Source organism: Stenella coeruleoalba, assembly GCF_951394435.1.
Source record: "Stenella coeruleoalba genome assembly, chromosome: 12".
Classification (NCBI taxonomy): domain Eukaryota; kingdom Metazoa; phylum Chordata; class Mammalia; order Artiodactyla; family Delphinidae; genus Stenella; species Stenella coeruleoalba.
This window is the reverse complement of record NC_137158.1, coordinates 48,263,179-48,288,769: the sequence shown is the minus strand read 5'-3', so window position 1 is coordinate 48,288,769 and position 25,591 is coordinate 48,263,179. Positions and strand designations below refer to the sequence as shown.

The following is a 25,591-nucleotide window of genomic DNA, read 5'->3' as shown; positions in this document are numbered from 1 at the left end:
AAAGTATTTTATGGAGCTGTAGTCAAAAGATGATTGGACTTGGAAGATTCAAATCGCTGTCTCGCCTGTAATTAGCTCTGTGACCCTGGGCAAAATTGCCAATTGCATTAGTGTGGGGCACAGAAACGGGAAGAAGAGCAGACAAGTTATTCTGAGTTTCTTCATGCCTATTTTATTTTTTCAAAACAGTTCCACTTAGTTTTCTTTAGATTTAAACAGAGGGAGATGTGCGACAAGGCTGGACCAGTCGGCACTCTGGAATTTCATTACTAACGCAACTCTGCCCATAGCCTGGCCTCAGGTATCTTTTATTCCTTGATGTGCTATCATTTCACTGTCCGTAAAATAAACATAAGGTCTAATTTTAGAAAATAAAAGAACAAAATGATCTTTAGGATCTCTTCAGCCTGTCTAATCCCTCAATCCCCTACCCTTGAGGGCAGGAGCCAGTCTGTCCTGTTCTCTGTTGTATTCTGAGCATGAGCACAGTGCCTGGAACACAACAGGCACTCAGAAAATATTTGTAGAATAAATGAGTAATTCTATGCTTCAGATCCAACACAATATATCTTTCTCTTGATTCGTTAGTTGGTAAGTGACTATACCTATAAGAAATGATAAATGGCACTCCAGGGCAGCACGTAAGAGGCATGACAGCACATATTCTTAAGGGCTATCAGTATTTTAAGTTTTCCAATGTGGCATGTTCAACAGTTATCATAGTGCCATCTGAAATTCTTCATACAGGTCTTTGGCTCCTACTAACAGAAATGAAAACATGAGCAGAAGACCCAGATTCTGAGGAAAAGTAGAAAGAAACCAACTCCAGAGAGAATTTGGACAGTGGAAGCAAAATATTAAAGATTGTTATTCCTCGCAGCAATGGGCAGACTTTTTAAACTTAGGCTGTTACCATCTGCAGTTGTTACTGGCCATCTGCTTAGGTCTAATCTGGTCCGTCACTAGCATTAAATACGTTTAAATTCTGTTCCTCTTAAGTAAATTCCAGAAAAGGTTCTCTTATCCTTTTCTGAATTGTGAGCTAAATTTTTATCCTTGCACTATTTCAGCAAGAACGTTAAAATGCTCCCGTATGGTCGAGGTGGTGGCCCATCTAGCCCAACCTCCTGTGAATGCCAAGTAAGGATAACAGTCACACCCTCTACCACGTGTAGTGAACCACTTCATGGTCCAGCCTCTGCTTTGTTTTTACATGTCTAACTTGTAACCAAATTAAATATTGACCCTAACGTATCAATGTCATGCATGGGTGTTGCAGGCAAAATATTAAAACACCACCCAAATACCAGCTCCCTAGCATGTACAATCCTCTTCCTGTATAATCCTCTTCCCACGAGTGCAGGTAACTATGATGCGACAGTCGCTCCCTTACTAGGTTAAGGTTATGTGTCTGTTGTAGCAGAACAGAAGGGATTAGAAGTCAGAGAGATGCACTCCAGCTATCTTAGAAGAAAGCAAATACCCGTGCAGTGAAAAGGCCTATGGAGACCATAGGAACTGGAGTCTGCCTCTAGCTGCAAGTGGCCCCTGGTCAGCAGCTATCAATAAACAAGGACATCAATCCTGTCCTGCTAGGACTGAATTCTCCAATATACACTGAGAAGAGGACTCTGTAGATGAGAACTGCAGCCTGACCTAGTGAAACCTTGAGCAGAGGACCCAGTTAACCCATACCTGGACTCCTGACCCACAGAAATGTGAGCTAACAGACAGGTGCTGTTCGTGGGTCATGTGTTATATACCAAGAGCAATCTAATACAATGGGTGAAGAATCCTGAGCACATTATAAAGTCATGAGAATGGGTGAAGTGATGGGCGAGTTAAATTCACTGTACATTATGAGAGAGGATGGGCTCCAGTTTACAATGGTTGAAGTGGCCTTTAATGCAAGCCATCCAGTAACGGACGGTGCTACCCTAAAGTCACTACAACCATGGGGGTCATAGCTGGGTGGCTAGCCTAGCACAAGGTCCAGCCCATAGTAGGTGGTCAATGAACATGTGTTGTTGAATTAATAAATGTTGAAGAAATAACTTTATTAATAAACAAAATGTCTGAAGAATTAAGAGAATAGTGAACATATCTCTTTGATGACTCAGTATATACTTCATAAATCTGCAGTGTCTTAAAGTTATTACCATTTTACCATACATGTAACAGTGTGGTTAAAGAACCACTCATCTCAGGAGTTACTTCTGGGGATGAATTCAGAGGGGTGGGTATGGAAGAACATTTACTTTTTATTGTGTGTACTTCACATCCTTGGAAGTTTTTGCAATAAGTGTCGAATTTTTAATAATGAAAGATATACTTCAACAATAAAAAAGTTCTGGGGGCTTCCCTGGTGGCACAGTGGTTGAGAATCTGCCTGCCAATGCAGGGGACACGGGTTCGAGCCCTGTCTGGGAAGATCCCACATGCCACGGAGCAACTGGGCCCGTGAGCCACAGCTACTGAGCCTGCGCGTCTGGAACCTGTGCTCCGCAACAAGCGAGGCTGCGATAGTGAGAGGCCCGCGCACCGCGATGAAGAGTGGCCCCCGCTTGCCACAGCTAGAGAAGGCCCTCGCACAGAAACGAAGACCCAACACAGCCAAAAATAAATTAATTAATTAATTAATTTTTTTCAAAAAGTTCTATCTAAGAGCACGCCTGGAATCAAACACTCTTTAAGATTTAAAATTGCAAGAAGCAAACCTTTTCGTTGTAACTCTCAACATTGGGCCAGACACTTATAGTGGTGACGAGCCAGCCGCCCCGTCTAGATGGCGCACCCTTTCGTGGCCCTCTTTTACTATCGATACATGCTCTAGGGCTGCAGAGAAGCCATACCCTAAAAACAAACCACAAAAATGATAATAACACCAACAATCGTAATTGGTTGGGCCTACTATGTGCTACGCATTGTGCTGAGCGCTGGCTGGATTCTCTCACACATTTTCCCCTCAAGGAGCTTGAAATCTGAAGAAATCAAATACAATTGTAAAATAAATGAATCATTAACACTTCTAGGCAGCAGATATGGGCCAAGGTGGGCCAGGCATGTGTATAGCAGAAGCAGCAAGTGAAATTGAGAGGAAGAAGTAACCCCTACAGAGGGGACACGGGAGGCTTGGCGGCAGAGCTGGGAGGAACACAGGGGCCAACCTGGCTGGGTGAGAGGGTGGGTGCGGGCAGAAGGGGAGACAGGGGTGCTGCCTCACGGGCTTGGGGAGCCCAAGGAGGAGGTTTTTAGTTCATTCCAACCCAAGTCAAGGTTTCTTTATCGCGTTTGGCAGAATACCATGAGTCCCAGAAGCTGCTAAAGCTTTCAGAAGCCAAAGTGTTTGAAGTAGATGAACTTGTCAAGGTTAAGATACTGAACAGGCTGAAGGCGAGGGGAGGCAGGGAGGGCGTTCAGCGGGACCCCATAGTGGACCCCACACAGGGAAGATGAGCCTAAAATAGGGCAAAATAGCGAGTCTAGAGAATGTCTAGAGACACCATGAAGGACAGACTAAAGGGAGAATTAGCAAACAGTTTGGAGAACCGCAGAGAGAAAAAGTAAAGAACTTGACACTATGGCTTTAATCTATATGACTAGGAGAAAAATGGTTTCACTGACAAGAACAGGGAAAACACCTTTCAGTGGCTCCCACGATTTCTAGAAGATCACTCAAGCTCCTAAGTGTCACACTGAAGGCTTCCCTGGGGCCTGGCTCCTGCTCTGGCTCCGCTCCACAACCCGGCGTGTGGGCAGACACATGCACCAGGACCACGCTACAGGCAGGCCTCTGAACACCACAGGCTGTTCCACTCCTCCGTGCCTTTCCTCCCCTTCTCTGTCTCACTATCTTCTAGTCACACTTTACATCCATCATCTCTCTGTGTCACCTCCTCTGGAAATTCCTCTCACACCCACCATCCTAATACAGATGACGCTTTTCTTGCCGTGCGCTGACCCCATGAATAAACACCTCTGTCCTGACGTCCATCAAGTTGCTTAATTGTCCCATGTGTGTCTGTTTCACCACCCTAGACTGTAAGCTCCCAGTGAGCAAGGGCTGTATCTTATTTGATTCCGTATGCCCAGCAACTAGAACTAGCAGAAACTCGTATTTGTTGAATGAGTTTTGAATTGAGTTTCCTTGAATTTCAGGTGATGGGAGGACAGAGCTAGTACAACTAGAACTTTGTTTTCCAAATGAATGGTTAGCATATTTTATAAGGATTTACGTTTCAGACAATAAGCAAAATACCCACAATTTGATAAGTACCTTCAACTAAAACTCTCTGTGATAAAATAGAAACTCTGGATGCTAGATAGAACCCCAAAAGTTTCTTCTGATATTATCTCCACAAGAACATCTAGAAGGATTACTCAATTTCATGATTTGAAATGAACGACAATAAAAACCTCAAAAGAGTACTCTCTAGACACCTGTGCAAGCACCATCTTTCAAGAAGAAATAAATGCTTAGCAAAACTACAATGAATTAAAGGTGACCCAGTGCACATTTATCCAGACTGCTTACTGTATTTGCAAACTACAAAGACTTGCATACAAAGACAGCTTAATAATAATAATGATAATAACTTAGCAATTTACTTTTTTAAGTTACTTTCACAGGCATTCTTCATCTGAGCCTCACACCATCCCTGTGAGGTGGCCAAGACATCACCCTCCCCATTTTACGAATGAAGATGCTGAGGCTGAACAAGTCCTGAGCCTCTCCTCCTACCACAGCTCCCATATGGGAGCAGTGACTTTGCTCTTCTCACTCCTGTCTGCCAGGCAGGGCAGATCCAGGTTCTGTGGCATCTGAAGCTTTATACAACTTGGAATGCCTTCTTTAAGGAAAAGAATGCAAAATCATTACTATAAAGTTAGGTGTGAATAGTAACGTTAGGGTTTTACATGTCTGAACTCATTTAACCTTCATAGTAACGCCGCGTAATAGGCCCTATGATTATCTCCATTTTACAGATGAGAAAACTGAGTTATGATTTAGGTTTTCTCTCTCTGATTCTCTCTCAACATCTGGACAGTATGCCCTTAGCTTATATCCAGAATAAAGGGGCCTACAAGTGCCAGGACCTCTAACCAGAGCAGCACTGCATGAAGCACAACCCACCTGGCTCCCCCAGCTTCCTGGATGAGACCCATCCAGAGACCACAGGCTCTAGGAGGTTGCCCAGAGCCTGTGGTCAGCCCAAAAGCACCCCAAACCTCCTGTACCTGGGCCACTGCGTTCCATGATGTTATCGTGATGACTATCGAGTTTACTATGTCTATACTGATAGAATCTCAGAAATAATCCTCTTTTCATTATTCTTTGGGTTTGTCATTGTTCTGGGTTTGCGGGAAGAGGTATCTTAACCTCTTCAGACAGGCCTAAGTCTACACACACACAGGGACTCAGTTATCCCACAGCAAAGGAAATGCTGATGTGGCAGAGCCTTGAAAGATCATCCTAAACTATTTTACACTGAGTTTCAACTGAGAGAACTTAACCTCTCTGGATGTATTTAAGACGGTCTCATTGCAGGTCACACGTGGTTCTGTGTCCTTCTAAATGAATTAGTGTGCTGTATGTATGCTGGTTGATTTACTGGAAAGAATCTAGATATTGTATGCAGAGGTGTCAGCCTTGTGTAAGCCTGGCTTCAGAGCCATGGGGAAGTGTAAAGAGATGAAGCAATGTTGAGAAATCACAAACAACTGGAATAATATAAAACGGATTTAATAATAGCATCTTTGAAGTTGTAGGAACGGCTGCCAAATCTTAAGTTCTCAAAAATAATTTTGAGTTTCTTCTTTCTGATGTCACTTTTTTCTTATCTCTTATGACTTTTCTTCCACACAGTTTTGAAATTCTCACGTCATGAAAAAGGTTATATTTTCACATATGTCTCTTACAGCAAATAGTCACCTGAGATAAGGTCTAATAAGATCTTGGAAAACTATTATTTAAACTGGAAAGAAAGAAATTCTTATATAGCACAACTGTGCAAGTTTTTGCATTTACACTAATCTAACACCCTTGCACTGTAAAAATTTCTGCTATAATCACTGCAGATTCAACACTGAAATGTTACCTTTGAAGTTTTCATTAAAAAATATAAACATGAAGTTTTCATATTCTTATCTCAAATGTGAGGATTTCAGAAAACAATCTTGTTGAATAGACAATTACATACACACTAAAAATATAAAGAAAAAATGTGCATGATCTGTAGTCTTTGCATGGTGTTTGGATAGTCTTTGTATACTCTCTCAGCCACGGAGAATACTTGTTTCTCCAAAATGGGAAACGGCATTGATGAAATCCCCCACAGTGATGTTTTATTTCATTTAAAATTTATTTAATGGTAATTTGTCTCCTTCTGTGGAAAATAAAAAAATATGTACTCTCTTTTCTGTACAATAAAATCTATCCAATCCATCAAGATGTCCAAATAAAATGTATTTGGCCATTTCTAAAACAGAACTTAAATATGTTTCCTTTGGTGTATGTGAAAAATGTAAATTCATCATCCATCTATTGTTTCATTCATTCAATAAATATTTATTTAGCGCTAACCATGCGTCAGGTCCTAGGCGCTCAGTGTACAAGACGACTTGCCTTCATAGAACTTAAATTTGAGTGGAATTCTCAAAGGCCTTCACTGTACTTAGCAAAACATTTGGATATATCTGCCCAATTTTCCTTCCTAATGGGAAAATACATTTGGAATTTTTCCTAAACTTTAGAATAAATATCAGTGGTAGAAAATGGCAGAACCAAGATTTTTATTTAATGAAAGAGAAAATACATATTAAAGCTATTCTTTAGTTGTAGTAAAAGTAATTACCTTGCAAAATAGTAAACTCTGTGACACTGTTAGTATTCCAGTAGTGAGAAAAAAACTCAAGCTGGATGAGGCTGGAGGGTCATAAAATTGCACAACAGATGCCTATATTAGGTGAGACGTCAGGACAGATGACCCCTAAGATGTATTCTAATGCAGCGTCCTGATGTTATCAAATTTGACTTACAGACTAGAATATCTACTGAAATGCCAAATATACCAATGACGAGCCCTTGGTATTCATTTCTTAATAAAGTTTTAAGTTGTATTAATTGGTCTGCCTGAAAATTGAAAGAAAACAAGGAATGCACATTTCTGGTGCAGAAATTATTCGAGGAGAGGCACATGTGCTTTCAACCGTCTTAGTTTTTCAGAGAGCCTCAAACATTCTAATGAAGTTTAACTTTACCAAATTATTTAATGATGTCGATGGACAGGTATCCAGTCAGTCAACAATATTTTATACTACTTTTTTTTTTCCCACAGGTGAAACACAGTAGCTTTGGAGACAGAGTTCAAATTCCAATGCCAGTATTATTAGCTGCAAGTCTTTGAGCAGGTACCCTACCCTCTCTGAGCTTCAGTTTCCCCACCTATAAAATTGGGCTACACAGTATGCATCTCACAGGTTTGTGGCAAGGATCTGAATAGTCAGAAAGAGCTCTTGTGAGGAGGGCCTTGAAAGCAGATGGAACCAAAACGGCTACACAAGTATGTCAATATCCTAAACGCTGGAACCTTGAAAATGTTATGTCACATGGCAAAAAGTCTTCACAAATGGAATTAAGTTTAAGATCTTAAAATTGACAGATTATCCTGCATTATCCAGGTGGACCCAATCTAACCACATGATCCCTTAAGAGAAATTCCTCTGACCTGAGTCAGACAGAGACGTGGCAGAAGGGAAAGTCAGAGAGATTCAAAGTAAAAAGTTCCAAGAGATGTGCTGATATTGCTGGTTTGAAGATAAAGGAAGCAACATGACCAGGAATTCAGGTAGCCTTTGAGAGCTGGGAGAGGCTCCTAGCTGACAACCAGAAAAGAAACAGGTATCTCAGTCCTGCAACCACAAGGAACCGAATTCTGCCAACAACCTGAATGAACTTAGAGCCTCCAGACAAGAGGTCAGGGCAGCTGACACCTTGATTCTGCCTCATGAGACTCAGTGCAGAGAATCCAGCTAAGTCCCTTTAGACTTCAGTCCTACGAAACTGTGAGATAATACATTTGTGTTGCCTTAAGCCACTAAGTTTGTGGTATTTTGTTATGGCAGCAATAGAAAAGTAGTTCACTTGCATTTGGACTCATCCTAGGACTGGGACTACCTACCTATTTATCACCATTATTTTAGCAAACATGGATCGAGGAATGCATTATAGGTAAACATAAAACACATACCAGTTAAGGTAACAAGAAAGGTATTTAAAGTTGAACAAAGTGAGGACAGCTGTCAAAAATGAGGCTGCCAAGGTTTCTAGGTTTTTCTTCAGACTCTGATCTAAATTATAATTATGAACAAATGAAAGCTGAATTGTTCTCTGGAAAAATAATAAAGAAAAGTTCTCAGCAGATTAGTCCAAAGTCATTTGTTGCACTTGAATTAAGCTGAAGGATATAAAACGACTTCTTCCTCGTTCACTAATATATCCATATTACCTGGCACACAGTAGCTGTGCAATAAAAATCTATTAATTGGACCAATGAAAGCATATTTTAAAATGACTGAAAATAGAGAAATATTTTTATGCTTTTCATCGAACTAGTACTTCTGTAACAATGTCCGATGAAGGAATTACTCTGATTTCAAAAAATTTAAATTTGCTTTGGCTAAAGCTTATGCAGAACACTTGATTAAGGGCAAAGATTACCATGGGAGCCATATGTCCAAGCAGTGTTTTGGGGATGGAGGAATAAGGAACGAAGATGATGCTGATGGGCTCCAGAAGAACTAAATGCATGTTGGCTGCGCCCCAGCTCGGGCCAGGCATGTGGGAGAGCAGAGAGTATGTTTCTATGGATTGGCTCATCAGGCTAATGGGCTGTTGGCACTTCTCTCCCAGGACAGTTGAAACTCCTGAGGCAGACTGAGCAGGAAGAGAGAGCTCACAGATGCCTTGTGATAAACAGGGTCCTAGGCTTTTTTTGCATGAATGGCTGCTTTATGTGCAGATGTTCAGTGCACTTTCACAAGCTTTTATGGGTGAGTAAGTGGCATCATTATGATGTGATCTGACCAGAAATGAAGGAAGGCCCAATGCCATCTGCAAAAATCCTATCACTCGCATACAGATTGTAGAGGGATGAAGCTAACGAAACTAACATAGTCTTCAGAAATACTGATGACTCCTGGAAAGACTATCGATTAATTTCAAAGTAAGAAATTGAATTTCTCTCTGTACCATGCTAGCTTTAAAAATCTTTCACTTCTGCCATTCTGAGGGTTGTCTTTTCATCTTGCTTATGGTTGCCTTTGCTGCGCAAAGCTTTTAAGTTTCATTAAATCCCAAATGAAGCAAATGACAAAGGATTAATCTCCAAAATATACAAGTAGCTCATGCAGCTCAATATCAAAAAAACAAACAACCCAATCCAAAAATAGGCAGACGACCTAAATAGACATTTCTCCAAAGAAGATATGCAGATTGCCAACAAACACGTGAAAGGATGCTCAACATCACTAATCATTAGAGAAATGCAAATCAAAACCACAATGAGGTATCACCTCACACCGGTCAGAATGGCCGTCATTAAAAAAATCTACAAACAATAAATGCTGGAGGGGGTGTGAAGAAAAGGGAACCCTCTTGTACTGTTGGTAGGAATGTAAATTGATACAGCCACTATGGAGAACAGTATGGAGGTTCCTTAAAAAACTAAAACTAGAACTACCATATGACCCAGCAATCCCACTACTGGGCATATACCCTGAGAAAACCATAATTCAAAAAGAGTCATGTAACACAATATTCATTGCAGATCTATTTACAGTAGTCAGGACATGGAAGCAACCTAAGTGTCCATCATCACATGAATGGATAAAGAAGATATATATACACACATATACACATATGTGGCACATAAATACAATGGAATATTACTCAGCCATAGAAAAATTGAGTTATTTGTAGTGAGGTGGATGGACCTAGAGTCTGTCATACAGAGTGAAGTAAGTCAGAAAGAGAAAAACAAATACCGTATGCTAACACATGTATATGGAATCTAGAAAAGAAAATGGTTCTGATGAACCTAGGGGCAGGACAGGAATAAAGACGCACATATAGAGAATGGACCTGAGGACGTGGGGAGGGGGAAGGGTAAGCTGGGATGAAGTGAGAGAGTGGCACTGACATATATACACTACCAAACGTAAAATAGATAGCTAGTGGCAAGCAGCTGCATAGCACAGGGAGATCGGCTTGTTGCTTTGTGACCACCTAGAGGGGTGGGATAGGGAGGGTGGGAGGGAAATGCAAGAGGGAGGGGATATGGGGATATATGTATATGTATAGCTGATTCAGTTTGTTATACAGCAGCAACTAACACAACAATGTAAAGCAATTATACTCCAATAAAGATGTTAAAAAAATAAAATAATACCTGACATATATGAAGAGAAAAAAAATCTTTCACTTCTGACTATCTCTTCATTGCATTCAAAAAACAACCTTGTACCATTCCATTAAAAAATTGCTCTCACAGGGCTTCCCTGGTGGCGCAGTGGTTGAGAGTCCGCCTGCCGATGCAGGGGACACGGGTTCGTGCCCCGGTCCGGGAAGATCCCACATGCCGCGGAGTGGCTGGGCCCGTGAGCCACGGCCACTGAGCCTGCGCGTCCGGAGCCTGTGCTCCACAACGTGAGAAGCCACAACAGTAAAAGGCCCGCGTACCGCAAAAAAAAAAAAAAAAAATTGCTCTCACAGAAAAATACATGGAGCTGAATAGGAAATATTTCTAATATCTACAAAAGTCAGAAATTTCTATCAGCCAGAAAGGCATATTATGTGCAAAGTAATCAAATTTCCCAATTTGACTTCTCTGTGACCAGGGTCTTCATACCTGCCTGGCTGAGAAGACAAAAGATAGATTTTGTATTTTTCAAATGATAATTAGGGAAAGATGAGAGATAAATAGGAACATAGATGCAAAGAAAGGGAAAAGAAAGAGGAAATGTTATGAGGAGTAGATGGAAAGTTCACACCTGTTCTAATGTACAGGAGACAATGTCAGAAGAACAAAAAGAGAACGTGAAAAGATGATCCTTTTAGTTGACTTTTTAGGTCATCAAGAACTGAACACTTCAAATACAATTATATCAAAAAACTGGTAAGTGGAAATAAACAATACCTTGTGTGAAAGAGAAAACATTAGTCAGAGGAGGTACAAGAAGTTAAAAAAGGAAAAAAAGGAAAAGGAAAAACTATTTATTTATGCCTAGAAGAAAACCTACTTGGATTTCAGATCTCAGGATGGGAAGGACTCTCTAAGTAATGAATAAATTCAGAAATATATATTGATAAAATTAGCTATATTAACTTAAATCTTTCTATATCAAATATGCCATAAACTAAAAGGCAAGAAAAACAGAGATAAATTATTTCTGACAAATATGAAAAAAGGTTTGACATCCTTAATATAGAGACAGCACTTAAAAAATTCTGATAATCATGAGAAAATTTTTCAATGGACATAGGCTGAAGTGAAAAATTGGCCAATAAATATATGCAAAAACGTATTCCACTACTAATCAAATAAGTGTAAAATAAAACAAGATACTCTTTTTTCAAGTGACAAAAGTCATTTATTATTCCTTTTTAAAATACTACTACTCTGGATTGTCAAAGGTACCAAGAGACAGACTTGCCGGCAGGCATATAAACCAGATCTAGGTTGAACACAAATAAAAATCTGAAATGGATTAAATGACATATACAGCAGGCCGTTCATTGAACCTTATTTAAGCCACCTTATAAAACCGGAAACAATCAGAGGCTGCTTAAATATAGCCATGACTCAGACACTGAAACTGTCTTCAAAGATTTCTTAATGGCATGAAAATATCTTCATGATATGGTGAGCGAAAAAATCAAGATTAAAAAACTACATGTTCAGTATCCAAATTTAATTATAAAATTTGCTTTTATCTGTATAAGAAAACTCTAGAAGAATATACACCAAAAGAGGAAGAATGATTGTCTCTGGGTTGTAGGAGAGACAGGTAGCACTGGGTCACACAGCAGGTGGCTAAGACACCTGCAGAGCAGAAGTAATAAAAAAGGTTTTTTCTGAAAGAACTTCATGATTAGATAAGAAAAAGCAGTGCATTAGTAATCATGCAAAAAGTCATAACATAGTTGGACTTCTTTACATTTATTGCACAGTTTAGTATTGTTTTTATTTTGAAATACAAATGTGGGTTAAGGGTGCTGTATTTTTCTATTCTTTGCTTAATGCCTTTAAATGTCTTGACCTGGTCCTAGCTACAAATGATTTTTATTTTCTTCTTTATATTTTCTGACATTTTCAAGAATTTCAGCAATTAGAATGTCCACTCAATTTTCTAATCAGAAAAAAATTAAGAGTCACCAAACCATTCACTTTATAAATTTATACCCTACTTTTGATATTTGGGAGACAATATCATTAATCCCCACAAAATGGCCAAATCTCACCAAGTCCTGGTTTTTTATGAAGACATACAGCAGAACCAGCAGCAGACTGGGTGGATGGGACCACACCTCAACTGCAGCTAATACAGAGACACCAGCTACCCGAGCCTGATCTGGGCCTCCTCCTACCCCTCCATGCAACCGCTCTTCTATTAATAGCACAGATTTCTAACACTTCATGAAAATCAAGAACAGATGTTAAAAGCACAAAAGTCATCTCTTCATCTTGTTTTATATGCCTAGCAGGGCTCAGCACACAGTAGGCACTTGCAAACAAGGTCATTTTAAGAACCAGTAAGCTGGTGTGCATGCAGTCACTCCGCAAACTGCAAACTGCAGATGTGAGCGCAACTAATAATTGATGAGTTCCTTGAGTTGCACTATTTCATACAACGTAATGCCCTGTTTCTTTTGCAAAATTGAAAGTTACTGAGCTAATATACTTCTTATCTAACAGTTATCTAGTGACTTTTTTAAGGCACCATTCCTCTATTACGCTACTGGGTTGAATAGTTTCCCATTTAGAGTGTTCATTGCAGAATATGAGCATAAGGAATTCATTTTTTCTATATTACATAATTTCCTTTGAAATGTGGTTAAAATTGTATGGCTGTTCGCATAACTGATGCCATCTTGGGCCCCTACAGTTCCTCTGTCCTTTGGCTGACCCCACCCAGGACTGTACTGTGTGGTAAATCACTTCTCTGTCATCAGGGGCTTTGTAGTTAATAGATATTTTTAATACTTATCAGGACCAGGTGGCTTCTATGCTCTGTTAGTCCCAAAACAATGAAGAAGACAGTATTCACAGCACCCACAGACTAGGTACCCATTCATAAATCTTGACTTAGGAATGCACATCCTGTTTCTTAGCACAAACCCCTACATCCTGGGTTAACTATAAAATTGTCCCAGTGGCCCCTCAGCGGTGCAGAGTGCAGCCGCGAATACTTCTGGATGGTTGGTTATCCACCAGATCCCAACCCCACCCTGTGAGTAAATCACCCTATAATAAATGGATCCACTGATTATATGCAGCTGCCTGCCTCATTGTTCGATCTCAAGATACCTTCTCAGTTAGGTGGGCACTTTTCATTCCCTCCATCCTCCAACAAAAATGAATACGTTTCTTAAATTATTTTAAATTATCGTTTCACATAGATGTAATTTCTGATTCTGGGCATAGCTACATCACAGAAGAAGTAACAGTTTTCTCAACAGAGACAAATCTAATGAAAACTAAAGAATTTAGGAAAAAATAATTACACTAATATAAAGTAAATTATCATAATGTTCGAAATTAAACACTGACATCTATACATCATTTTCTTAAAAATCTCTGAGATGCTTATTTAAAATGCAGGTTTCTAGACCTTGTCCAGGACCCCTGAATCAGAATGTTCTAGGGTACTTTTCTTTTTTAATTTTTTTTTAAAAATATTTGTTTCATATTGGAGTATAGTTGATTTACAATGTTGTGTTAGTTTCAGGTATATGGCAAAGTGATTCAGTTGTACATATACATATATCTATTCTTTCTCAGATTCTTTTCCCACATAGATTATTACAGAATATTAAGTAAAGTTCCCCGTGCTATACAGTAGGTCCTTATTGATTATCTATTTTATATATAGTAGTGTATATTTGTTAATCCCAAACTCCTAATTTATCCCTCCCCTCTACCTTTCCCCTTTGGTAACCATAAGTCTACTTTCTAAGTCTGCCAGTCTGTTCCTGTTTTGTAAATAAGTTCATTTGTATCATTGTTTTTAGATTCCACATATAAGTGATATCATATGATACTTTTCTTTCTCTGACTTACATCACTCAGTAGATAACCCCTAGGTCCATCCATGTTGCTGCAAATGGCACTATTTCATTCTTTTTAATGGCTGAGTAATACTCCATTGCATATATGTACCACATCTTCTTTATTCAATCATCTGTCGATGGACATTTAGGTTGCTTCCATGTTGTGGCTATTGTAAACAGTGCTTGCAATGAATGTTGGGGTATCTTATCGAATTATGGTTTTCTCCAGATATGTGCCCAAGAGTGGGATTGCTGGATAATATGGTAGCTCTATTTTTAGTTTTTTAAGAAACCTCCATACTGTCCTCCATAGTAGCTGTACCAATTTACATTCCCACCAACAGTGTAGGAGGGTTCCTTTTCTCCACACCCTCTCCAGCATTTTTTATTTGTAGACTTTTTGATGATGCCCATTCTGACCAGTGTGAGGTGCTTCCTCATTGTAGTTTTGATTTGCATTTCTCTGACAATTAGTGATGTTGAGCATCTTTTCACGTGCTTTTCAGTCATCTGTATATCTTCTTTGGAGAAATGTCTACTTAGATCTTCTGCCCATTTTTGATTGGGTTGTTTTTGTTTTTTGATATTGAGCTGCAAGAGCTGTTTTTATATTTTGGAGAGTAATCCCCTGTCAGTTGCATCATTTGCAAATATTTTCTCCCATTCTGTGGTTCTCTTTTTGTTTATGGTTTCCACTCTTGCCACATTTATTCAACATAGTTTTGGAAGTGCTACCCATGGCAATCAGAGAAGAAAAAGAAATAAAAGGAATCCAAATTGGAAAAGAAGTAAACCTGTCGCTATTTGCAGATGACATGATACTATACATAGAAAATCATAAAGATGCTACCAGAAAACTACCAGAGTTCATCAATGAATTTGTAAAGTTGCAGGATACAAAATTAACACACAGAAATCTGTTGCATTTCTATACAATAACAATGAAAGATCAGAAAAAGAAACTAAAGAAATAATCCCATTTACCATAGCATCAAAAAGAATAAAATACCTAGGAGTAAACCTACCCAAGGAGACAAAAGGCCTGTACTCTGAAAACTATAAGATGCTGATGAAAGAAATCGAAGATGACAGACACAAACAGATGGAAAGATATACCATGTTCTTGGATTGGAAGAATCAATATTGTCAAAATGACTATACTACCCAAGGCAACCTACAGATTCAATGCAATCCCTATCAAATTACCAATGGCATTCTTCACAGGACTAGAACAAAAAAAGTTTAATTTGTATAGAAACACAGAAGACCCCGAACAGCCAAAGCAATCTTGAGAAAGAAAAACAGAGCTGGAGGAATCAGGTTCCCTGACTTCAGACAATACTCAAAGCTACAGTAATCAAAACAGCATGGTACTGGCCCAAAAACAGAAACATAGATCAATGGAACAGGATTGAAAGCCCAGAAATGAACCCACGCACCTATGGTCACCTAATCTATGACAAAGGAGGCAAGAATATACAATGAAGAAAAGACAGTCTGTTCCATAAATGTAGCTGGGAAAACTGGACAGCTCCATGTAAAAGAATGAAATTAGAACACTCTCTAACACCGTACACAAAAGTAAACTCAAAATGGATTAAAGACCTAAATGTAAGACCAGGTATTATAAAACTCTTAGAGGAAAACATAGGCAGAACACACTTTGACATAAATCACAGCAAGATCTTTTTGGATCCACCTCTTAGAGTAATGAAAATAAAAACAAAAATAAACAAATGGGACCTAATTAAACTTAAAAGCTTTTGCACAGCAAAGGAAACTATCTAGTGTCTTCTACTGGAAAGTTACCACTGGTTAAACCGGAGAAGACACTCCATCTGGAGGAGAGAAGGAGAAGCATATGGCATAAACAGCATATGTGAGACTCTCTTCTAAGGCTACTCACACTTCCCACTGGCCTCCAGAACAAGACAGAAGTTCCTTAGTATCTATATCTAGTTAATTTCTTTAGACTCCAAAGCTCAGGATTCAGAATTCTGCACTGAAAATCACAGAAGTACAATGGGATGAAGAATCTCACCTGTTGGCTTTTTTTTTTTTTTTTAATAATTCAAGTGCCCTTGAAATGGAAGCTATTCACTTAACCACTTTTAACCAAAGGAAATGAGAAATGCCAACTGCCAGTCTGAATCAGATATTCAGGCAGAAAGTACATTCTGAATTTAAGTGCTTTGCTGTCACGATCATAGGCTAAATTGGACTAACTCTGCTACCAAAACCAAAACAAAAAAACAAATGAAAAACAAGTTAAACAAAACAGCTTGCAAAATGGAAAAACCATTGTTGTTTGTCAGTCCAAATGAAGTTAATGTTTTTACGAATGCTTTGCAAGAAAATCAAGTTAGAGGCTTTGTTCTAGTAATCTTCACTGTTTTTTCCTTTTCATGAAGCAAAGCTCTATTAGTGCTGTTAATATTTATCACTTTACTTCATTCTACCTATGAATCAGAACTACAAATCTGTATCCATATACACTGAAGAAATGAAATAAAGCCAACACTAGTTTAGTGATTGGTCCCAATTTTAGTATACTTAACTTTAAGAACCATACTTATAGGTTTAAATTTTTTTAATTAATAAAAAATAAATTATTTATATGGTCCAAAATTACAATCCAAGTTCCATTTTTCAAACTTCTTCAGTAAATCAAAAGGGCTTCAGAATGTCCCACAATTAAATACCTGAGATAAAATATCCTCAAAATAAAAACTGCAAGAGAGTGCGGCCACCACCATCGCCAACATGAGCCTCCTCAACAAGCCCAAGAGTGAGATGACCCCGGAGGAGCTGCAGAAGCGGGAGGAGGAGGAGTTTAACACAGGGCCACTCTCCGTGCTCACCCAGTCGGTCAAGAACAACACGCAAGTGCTCATCAACTGCCGCAACAACAAGAAGCTCCTGGGCCGTGTGAAGGCCTTTGACAGGCACTGCAACATGGTGCTGGAGAACGTGAAGGAGATGTGGACCGAAGTCCCCAAGAGTGGCAAGGGCAAGAAGAAGTCCAAGCCAGTCAACAAGGACCGCTACATCTCAAAAATGTTCTTGCGCGGGGACTCGGTCATTGTGGTCCTGCGGAACCCGCTGATCGCCGGCAAGTAGGGGCCTCCTCCCTGCCGTCAGAACTTACCCCTCGTCTTGCAAAGACCTGCCCTTTGTGCTGGGAATAATAAAGTCATGTGTTTTTAAAAAAAAAAAAAAAAAAAACTGCAAGTGAAAATCAGACCAAAATTTACTTTTAGTGGGAGGCCTTTTTCTCCTAGACATGCTACTTTACATGCAGAAGAATTCCAAACAATCTGACAGACTACAAGTGGGAAGCATGTCCCCTACTACTGACAGTCTTTCAGAAAGCACAGTGCACAATCTGAGAGTAAGAGAAGGTCTCCCATTTGGGGGCAGAAAAAGGAATAAAATGTGTTCAGCTAAAAATGGTACAAGGATGCAGTTCCTGTAACTGTTGGGTCCTAGAGACAGAGACCTGTTATGTACCACAGTGCAATGCTGGAGGTACTGGGGTTGGGGACTGGGTGGAGGGTGAGGGTCCCTGAGTTCAGTGACCCTTACAGAGATGACCTATAAGGGGTCACTGGCCATGAATCATCTGGAACTTGAGTCCATGTTGGCTCCCGGGGTATGAAGAACTTCCTCTCTACCCATTTTCCCATTTTGCTGTAGAGATTTCTAAGTACAGTGACATTAAGTACACTCACAATATTGTGCAACCGTCACCACTGTCTGAACTTTTTCATCATCCCAAAGCGAAACTCTACCCATTAAATAATAACTCCCCATTTCCTCCTCCTCTCAGCCCTAAGTCAGACATTGATAATAAATATTAAGAAACCAACATTATGAAGCTATAACATTTATCTTCTTCAAGGGAAACCTTTTGTGTTGGCACATTACTCAGTATCATAAAGGAAGTCAAACAGAGTTTATGGGGAGGTTGGTCAATATTAATAATAGGCACATCTATCTCTGATATTCTAATATTATCATTGAAACAACTTTCACGCTGCGGGCTTCTCTCCAAAGAAGCATCATCTCGGTTGAGGTGTTGGGGCTTGGGACTCAGTTTGTTTAACTCTGCACAGACACAAATAGAGCTGGGAGATTTGAGAATTTCACTATATTCTATAGGTTTCCCTTTGGTCTTCTCTTAAGACAGGTCTTCTATGGCTCAGAGAAATCCTTAAATTTCTGATTTGAACTAAAGTAAGAAATACAGAGAGGATTATTAGATTTATCATTCTAGATGGGCTTGCTGCTCTAGGATAGATGTGAACTGACTATGAACAAAAAATTCACCATCTTGCCTCCCACCTGGGGATAAAATAATATTGTAGCACTGAGGGATTCACACACGAGATATTCACTGTCCTACACTGTGTTCATTCACTTAATAAACACTGCCAGGGTACCTGCTGTGCCTTACACCTTGTTAGAGTCTGGGAACTAAGCAGTGATCAAGCCCACGTGATCCCTGGCTTCACGGAGCTGTCGGAGGAGAGTGATGTGTGTCCTCCCGACTGTCCTGAATGGAGGGATGGAGCCTCGCAGGGCTCTCCCCTCTGTGGAGCTGGAAATCCTGTTCCTTCCTTTCTGAATGTCCTACCACTGGTGGGTTCTGACTCTGTACACCCCAAGCTTCAAGCTTCCTGAAAGAAAAGCTATTTTTTCAGCTTGAGAAAGAGCACTGCCTGGACTGAAAAAGTTATAATTTTGTATTGCCAATGAAAACTGTCAGTCATTTAAAAGGCGTAAAATAATGTGCTTTGGAGCAATGCCCTGGCATAAAATGAGTCACAAGCTTAATCTATACGTCTGGGAGAGGACAGCACTTTACCCTCCAAGGACCTTCTATCTGCAGGCACAATAATTACTGAAGTATTCATTTGTCTTTGCTCTTCTTAGATTCATTTCCTCTCTCTTCTACCCTACTCCTACCCCATTTCTAAGCAAGCTTTGTGATGCTTTGCTGGGAGACTGGAAAGTGGAACAAGCTCAAATTCAAATGCTGTGGTAAAACCCTAAATCCATGCAGAGATTGGGCTGGAAGAGAGAGAACATCTCCTGAACATCTCCTGCTTATGCAGAAAATTCAAAAGAATCTACTCAGAAACAGAATTAACAAGTGAATGTATCAAAGTCACTACGGGTACACAGAAATGCAAAATAATGGGTTTTGTTTCTATACTGGTAGCAGACAAAAAATAAAGTTTAACAAAAATACTGTTTATAATAATATTAAAACACGTTAAATACCCTAGAATAAATCTAATGAAAGATGTCTAAGACCTTACTGCTGAAAACTATATACCTTTATTGAAAGCCTTTTTAAAAGATCTAAATACCTTGTTCATGGATTGGAAGACTCAATGTTATAAAGACATCAGTTCTTACAAAATTGAATTACAGATTCAAAGCAATCCCAATCAAAATCCCACTAGAATTCTTGGTAGAAACAGAAAGGCTGATTCTAAAATTGATATGCAAATGAAGAGCCAAGGCAATCTTGATGATGCAGGAGGAGGGGGAAGGGGGGAAGGGGGAGGAGAAGGGGGAGGAGGAAGATGAAGGCTGGAAGACTTACATTACTTGACTGCAAATTTGTTATAAAATTACAATCTTAAAACAGGATGGAATTGACACAAGCACAGACAGATGAATGGACAGGACCCAGAACCAGATTCGCACATATATAGTTCTCGGATTTTTGACAGTGGTGCTCCCACAGGACAGGGGAAAGTAAAACTGAGAAAGCAGTTAGGTGTGAGGCACAGGCTTGCTCTTTTAACATGACTTTTGTAAGGAGCATCCCTTCCTTCCCAGCAGTTCATCTGAATGACCTTCCTCTGTGCTCCTTAGTATTCTGTGCATTTTAAAATCAGTATACCTATCTAACTGTGGGAATCAATTCTTTATGGTCTGTATCTCCAGCACCCAACATGTTGCCTGGCACATAATAGGTAAGAAACTGAACTCAGCATAAGAGGTCCAATACAAGCTGCTGGAAATCATCTCCAATAGCAGGAGCTGCCGTTCCTGTCAAGAACAAAAGCTCTTTAGAGCTGCTGGAAAGAAATGGCACCTCAGAAATATTTGACCCTTTCTGTCATCTATAACAAATGGGGTAAACATGGAGATGCTTTACCTTGCAAAAGTCTCCAGGGTGAAGGGATAGACTAAAGATTTCCAACTGGTGAAGGTGGAAAATCAAACATGCTGTGCAGAGTGGGGTCAGCCATGCAGAGGTAAATTGCCCTCAGAAGCCAGTGGCAGATGTGATCAGGAACGGAGCTTGGACCTAGGCCAATGGGTGAGCTTTCCCAACATTCAGCCACAAGCATCCCAATAACCCCAAGGGACACAAGCACGTGTAGAATAAAACAGAACATACAAAAACATATACACACATAGTCTCAGCAAGTTTTCCTGAGTTAAGCAAGAAAAAGTAAAGCTAATAAATAAGTAGTCCATTCATTTTTGGTCTGACTTGGGCGATGAGGATAGGTAGTAGATATATTTCTGAGACTCTGCCCACCCTGCCACTTTGTTTTCCTGAAATTTGTCCTTAACCCAAGGCACTAATGGCCACGTTTAAACTACGGGACCTATATCCCTGGCCACAGCTAATTGGCCCCAAATCCAAGGTAAGCCAAACAGACTGTCTCCCAGAAATTGGGAACTGAGACATTGATTAGTCTCTGGTGAGTTGTGAGAAGGTCATGTTCCAAAATGTAAATGCAGAAGCACAAAAGACTGGTCTGCAGGAAGAAAAGCCTAAAGCAGACACTAGGAAGAATCAGAATCAAGAGACCATATGGCCTGACCCAGTGAGAAAGAGACTGAAACATAGCTGCTTACCTTTGAACCCTGACTAGTTCTCTGTGATGCCCCATCACACCAACTGCCTTTGGATTCCATGAGATACCCCTAGATCACTTCTATGTTTACAATTTCCCCCTTTCACTCAAGCTAATGATACTGTCTGCAACTGCTCCGCACAAAGGAGGCCTAACTTTATGTCAGATACCCAATTTAAGTGCAGGCATATTTACTTTCGTTTTTCTACAAATGTACCTTAAGAGAAAAAACTGAAGTAGTTTTATGAACCATTTTCATTCTTCACTAATTGAAAGGCTTGAAAGTCGAAAGGAAATGAGTAAATGGATAGAGGTACTACTCAGTTTCTTTGAAGATATTTCAACAATAGACAGCGCATATGGCTTAAAAGTATGTATACAGAGATATTTATACCACTCAACTATAGTTATTCAACGGCCTCAGATGCTCCTTTGTGCTGTCTAATGAACATCTTGAGATATTCCAATTTGAAATATCTAACATAACAACTTTTTAACTGTTGCATTTTACAGCAACTACTCCTCTCTGCTGTGGTAGCACAAAAGCAGCCTTAGACAATATGTAAATAAACGGGCATGGCTGTCCTCCAAAACTTCATCTCTGGACACAATAATTTGAATTTCATGTAATTTTCACATGTCAGGAAATATTATTATTTCGATTTTTTCAACCACTTAAAAATGCAAAAACGAGTCTTAGCTTGTATTCAAGAATAGGCAGCAAGCCTGCCCCACAGCCAACGCTGAAAAATATTATGATTACTGCCAATAACAATAACTGCAAATAGGATTGTGTTACTGTCAGATAGATAAAGAGGTATTTTTTGAGTAAATGTGTTACTTTTTCCTACAGTTTAAACTGCAATTGGAGGGCAGACTATAACAGGAATTTCTGGATGGATGCCCAGGAGATGATAGAATATATCCCTCACAGAGTTCAAGAAGGAGCAGAGAAGCCCAATCTTCCCACTAGAACTTCCAATTTGCTCTAATTTTATATGGCAACCTAGACATGGCACTTAAATGACCCTACATAGCTAATATTCAAAAATATCAGACCAGTCATAACAGAAACAAGGTATCAATGTGGATTTTTAATTAAATTAAATAGAAATGACCAATTCGGTTTCACTTTCTCATTTATACAATAAGTGGGTTTTACTACTTTATCTTTAAAGACCTTTCTAGCTCACCAGTGGGGTCAGAATGAGGAAAGTTTTGTAGGCCAGACAGAAGTTGCTTGTCTAAAAGCACAGCATGGATTCATAACTGCTTCTGAATTTTCCAGGGCAGGTGAACCCAGTAACCCATTGGGACTTGAGGGAATCCACTTTGAAAAGATCTTTCCCAGGTTGGGTGAGAATAAGCAATTAAGAACAGACAGTTCTTCATCCATAAAAGAGTTCACCAGCCATCTGTGCAAAGACATGTGCTTGGGGTTGGTTTTCAAGTCCTTAAGCTCATCTACTACCACTCCATTGCTGACTCTCCTTTGAGACCGAGAAAATACAAGTTTGCTGACAGAAGTGCAATAAGGAGCAAATTCACATTTTTCTCTTCTTCTAAACTAAGTGTCCCAGTCCAAGTCTCTCCAGTTTAATGAATGGAATCAAGAAGGGCAGATAGATGGAGAAGCATGCAAAATTTAAATGTCACCACCTCGATAAGGTATTAGGGGGTAAGATTGGCTAATTAAAATCATATAGTTGAGAACCTGAAGATATAGAAAAGTTAGTGAATGTATTTGTAGAGTGTCTCCCAGGTAATACCTCAAAGTCAGAAAGGCTACTTTGCTGATTTTTTTTTAAAGGAGTGATGATATATAGAAAACTTGAAGGAAAAAAAAATACATCAGTTTTTGTTTCAGTTCCATGTTCATTCTATTTGAACAGAAGTACCCCAAGCACTAGACCATGTCTTGATCGGTTTCCCTTCTGAGAAGTTCTTGTTGATAATGTTCATACAGTTCTGCCAGCTGGAAGTGCCTTCCAGTCAGGGAGGAACCTATTCTGAAGTCAGCTCCTCAGAGGTTCCCTTTGCCCATCCGTACATGAATTCTGTTCCAATTAAATGTCAATTCATCATTCCACATTATTCAGCACAGCTAATGTTTTGGCTGCCGTTGTCAGGGAAGATTGAAATCGTTTCTGCCCTTCTGATTTTCATAATGTTGTATGTATAAGGAAATGGAGAGTGAGGGCCATAAGGAAAGAACCTGCCGTTCTCTTGAAATCATAGGTGGTTTTATTTCTTGAAGATGAAGGTTTCACTGCTAATCCAGATCCTCATTAAGTATTGACTTCTTGGTCTCCTCTCCTATATTTTGCATTTCAGTAGCTTTCAAAGATACTCGCTGCCATCTCAGAAGGGAAAGCTAACAAGAAATACACGTCAGACACATACAGAGTCAAGTTAGAGTGAAAATAACTTCCTTCCCTATAACTGATTTTTAAGAGACAGAGCACAACATTGTGAAAAGAAGTCAGAAAAGGCTAATTCATTTAGCAAGAAAAACAGAAATCTTAAATAAATATATATTTAAATATAAGTTTGACAAAATAGATTTAGGGGTTGTAATAGAGCACAGGTTAAGTATGATATTTTGTTATATCCTTAAAAGAATAAGCACAGAGCTGCGATCCTGAAAAGTGCAGATGATTCAGTGCATAGCTTGTCAGACCACATCAGTATCCTTTACACCCATCAGGTCACAGAGTTACCAAAGCTCTCCCTACCCTAAAATGATCTCTTCGCAAAAAAGACAAAACAAAAAGAGCAAAGTAAAAACAATACTGACAACTACTCTACACGTTGGAGCTATAAGAGAATAGTGTATGTAGTGGTGTGAATATACAAACATTTATTCAACCACTGTCATATTCTTTAGCAGAGGTTAGAAAATTTAGAGCTTAAAGTAGACTATAAAAACAAACACAGGGGCTTCCCTGGTGGCGCAGTGGTTGAGGGTCCGCCTGCCGATGCAGGGGACGCGGGTTCGTGCCCTGGTCCGGGAAGATCCCACATGCCGCGGAGCGGCTGGGCCCGTGAGCCATGGCCACTGAGCCTGCGCGTCCGGAGCCTGTGCTCCGCAACGGGAGAGGCCACAGCAGTGAGAGGCCCGTGTACCGCAAAAAAAAACAAACAAAAAAAACAAAAAAAACCACAACCATTTACATTAATCCACTTCATGTGGCCTATTTTCCTTTTCATCACTGCTAAGTAAAGCCAGCAGTCCACACAGTTCAGCACCCCTATATACACCTAGAAGCCCTCTGGTGACACCTGGGAATAGACAAGCTAGAGGCATCTAAATGTTTAATGCTAATGTTCCAATAAGAACAAAGAGGCTGATGAGTTTCCTCCTGACTTTTGACTCTAGCTGTCAACTCTCAGCCCTCCCTCATGTTCCTCTTCATGCTCCATCACCATCCCAGACGGAAGCCCCTTCAGTCAGCCTCCCTGTAGTCTTTCTCTTACTCCCCCACCTTAAATGTTCAAAAGATTCTGCTCTCGGGTTTACACATTTCATTTTCCGTGGCTCTTCCAGGAGCACAGTTTTAACTGGCACCTATGTTTGTGTAATGACCACATCTGTGTCTGTACCACCACCTCTCTCCTGCGCTGCAGGTGGGTATTTCTAATATCTTTATCTAGATTTTCCACCTCTAACCCAATGCAGCCAAAATATAATTACTACACTTCTTGCCCCCTCTCCCAAACCTCCTTCTCAACCTTGGTTTCCTATATTACTTAATAGCAACTCAAAACACCTGGTTACATTGGAACAGGGGTCCTTCTTCTGCTCCTCTACAACGAAAGCTGTCTTGAACTCACCTCTTCCTCTCCTTTTCCACTGCCTCCGCCTCTACTGCATGCTTTTATCATAGCCATAACTGGTCTTCTTACTTTCTGAGCTTTCTTACTTTCTGAGCTTTCTTTCTAAAATTCAGAATTGATGATATCACTTTATTACTTACTCCAGGCTTTATTATTACTCCAGGCTTCCCTGTTGCTGCAGGATAACTCAACACCTCTCCCATCCCTGTGTCTTCATTCATATCCCTCCCATTACCTAAATGGTCTCTAGGACAACTGTTGAACTCCTCCATTTCTCTCAGGTTTTCTCCTGGTCTCTAAGCATCATTGATTGATTTCTCTTACACAGACTGTCCAGATACTCTGTAAATACGTCTAGCCAGCCCTCACTACAAGATACTCTTATTACACTTTCCATGTGTATCTCTTTTTAAACCTTGAGCTCCCTAAACCTGGAGGGACACCCACCAACACAGTGCTTTGCAGCCGGGGTCCTTAACAATTGTCTGATAAGTAAATGAATGAAAATGGAAACTCCTTTCTGTTCCACTTTTGTTTT

At 39.8% G+C, this 25,591-nt stretch overlaps 2 protein-coding genes across 2 annotated transcripts in view; one reads left to right on the top strand and one right to left on the bottom strand.

Moving 5' to 3' along the window:
• Positions 1-25,591, bottom strand: part of SLC35F1 (solute carrier family 35 member F1) — a 422,628-nt gene that overhangs the window by 317,599 nt on the left and 79,438 nt on the right. The gene's annotated exons all lie outside the window — the stretch shown is intronic.
• On the top strand, positions 17,055-17,539 carry LOC307195204 (small nuclear ribonucleoprotein Sm D2). The gene has a single exon (XM_079939186.1). The coding sequence runs from the start codon at positions 17,093-17,095 to the stop codon at positions 17,447-17,449; it is 357 nt and encodes a 118-aa protein (XP_079795312.1). The 5' UTR covers positions 17,055-17,092; the 3' UTR covers positions 17,450-17,539.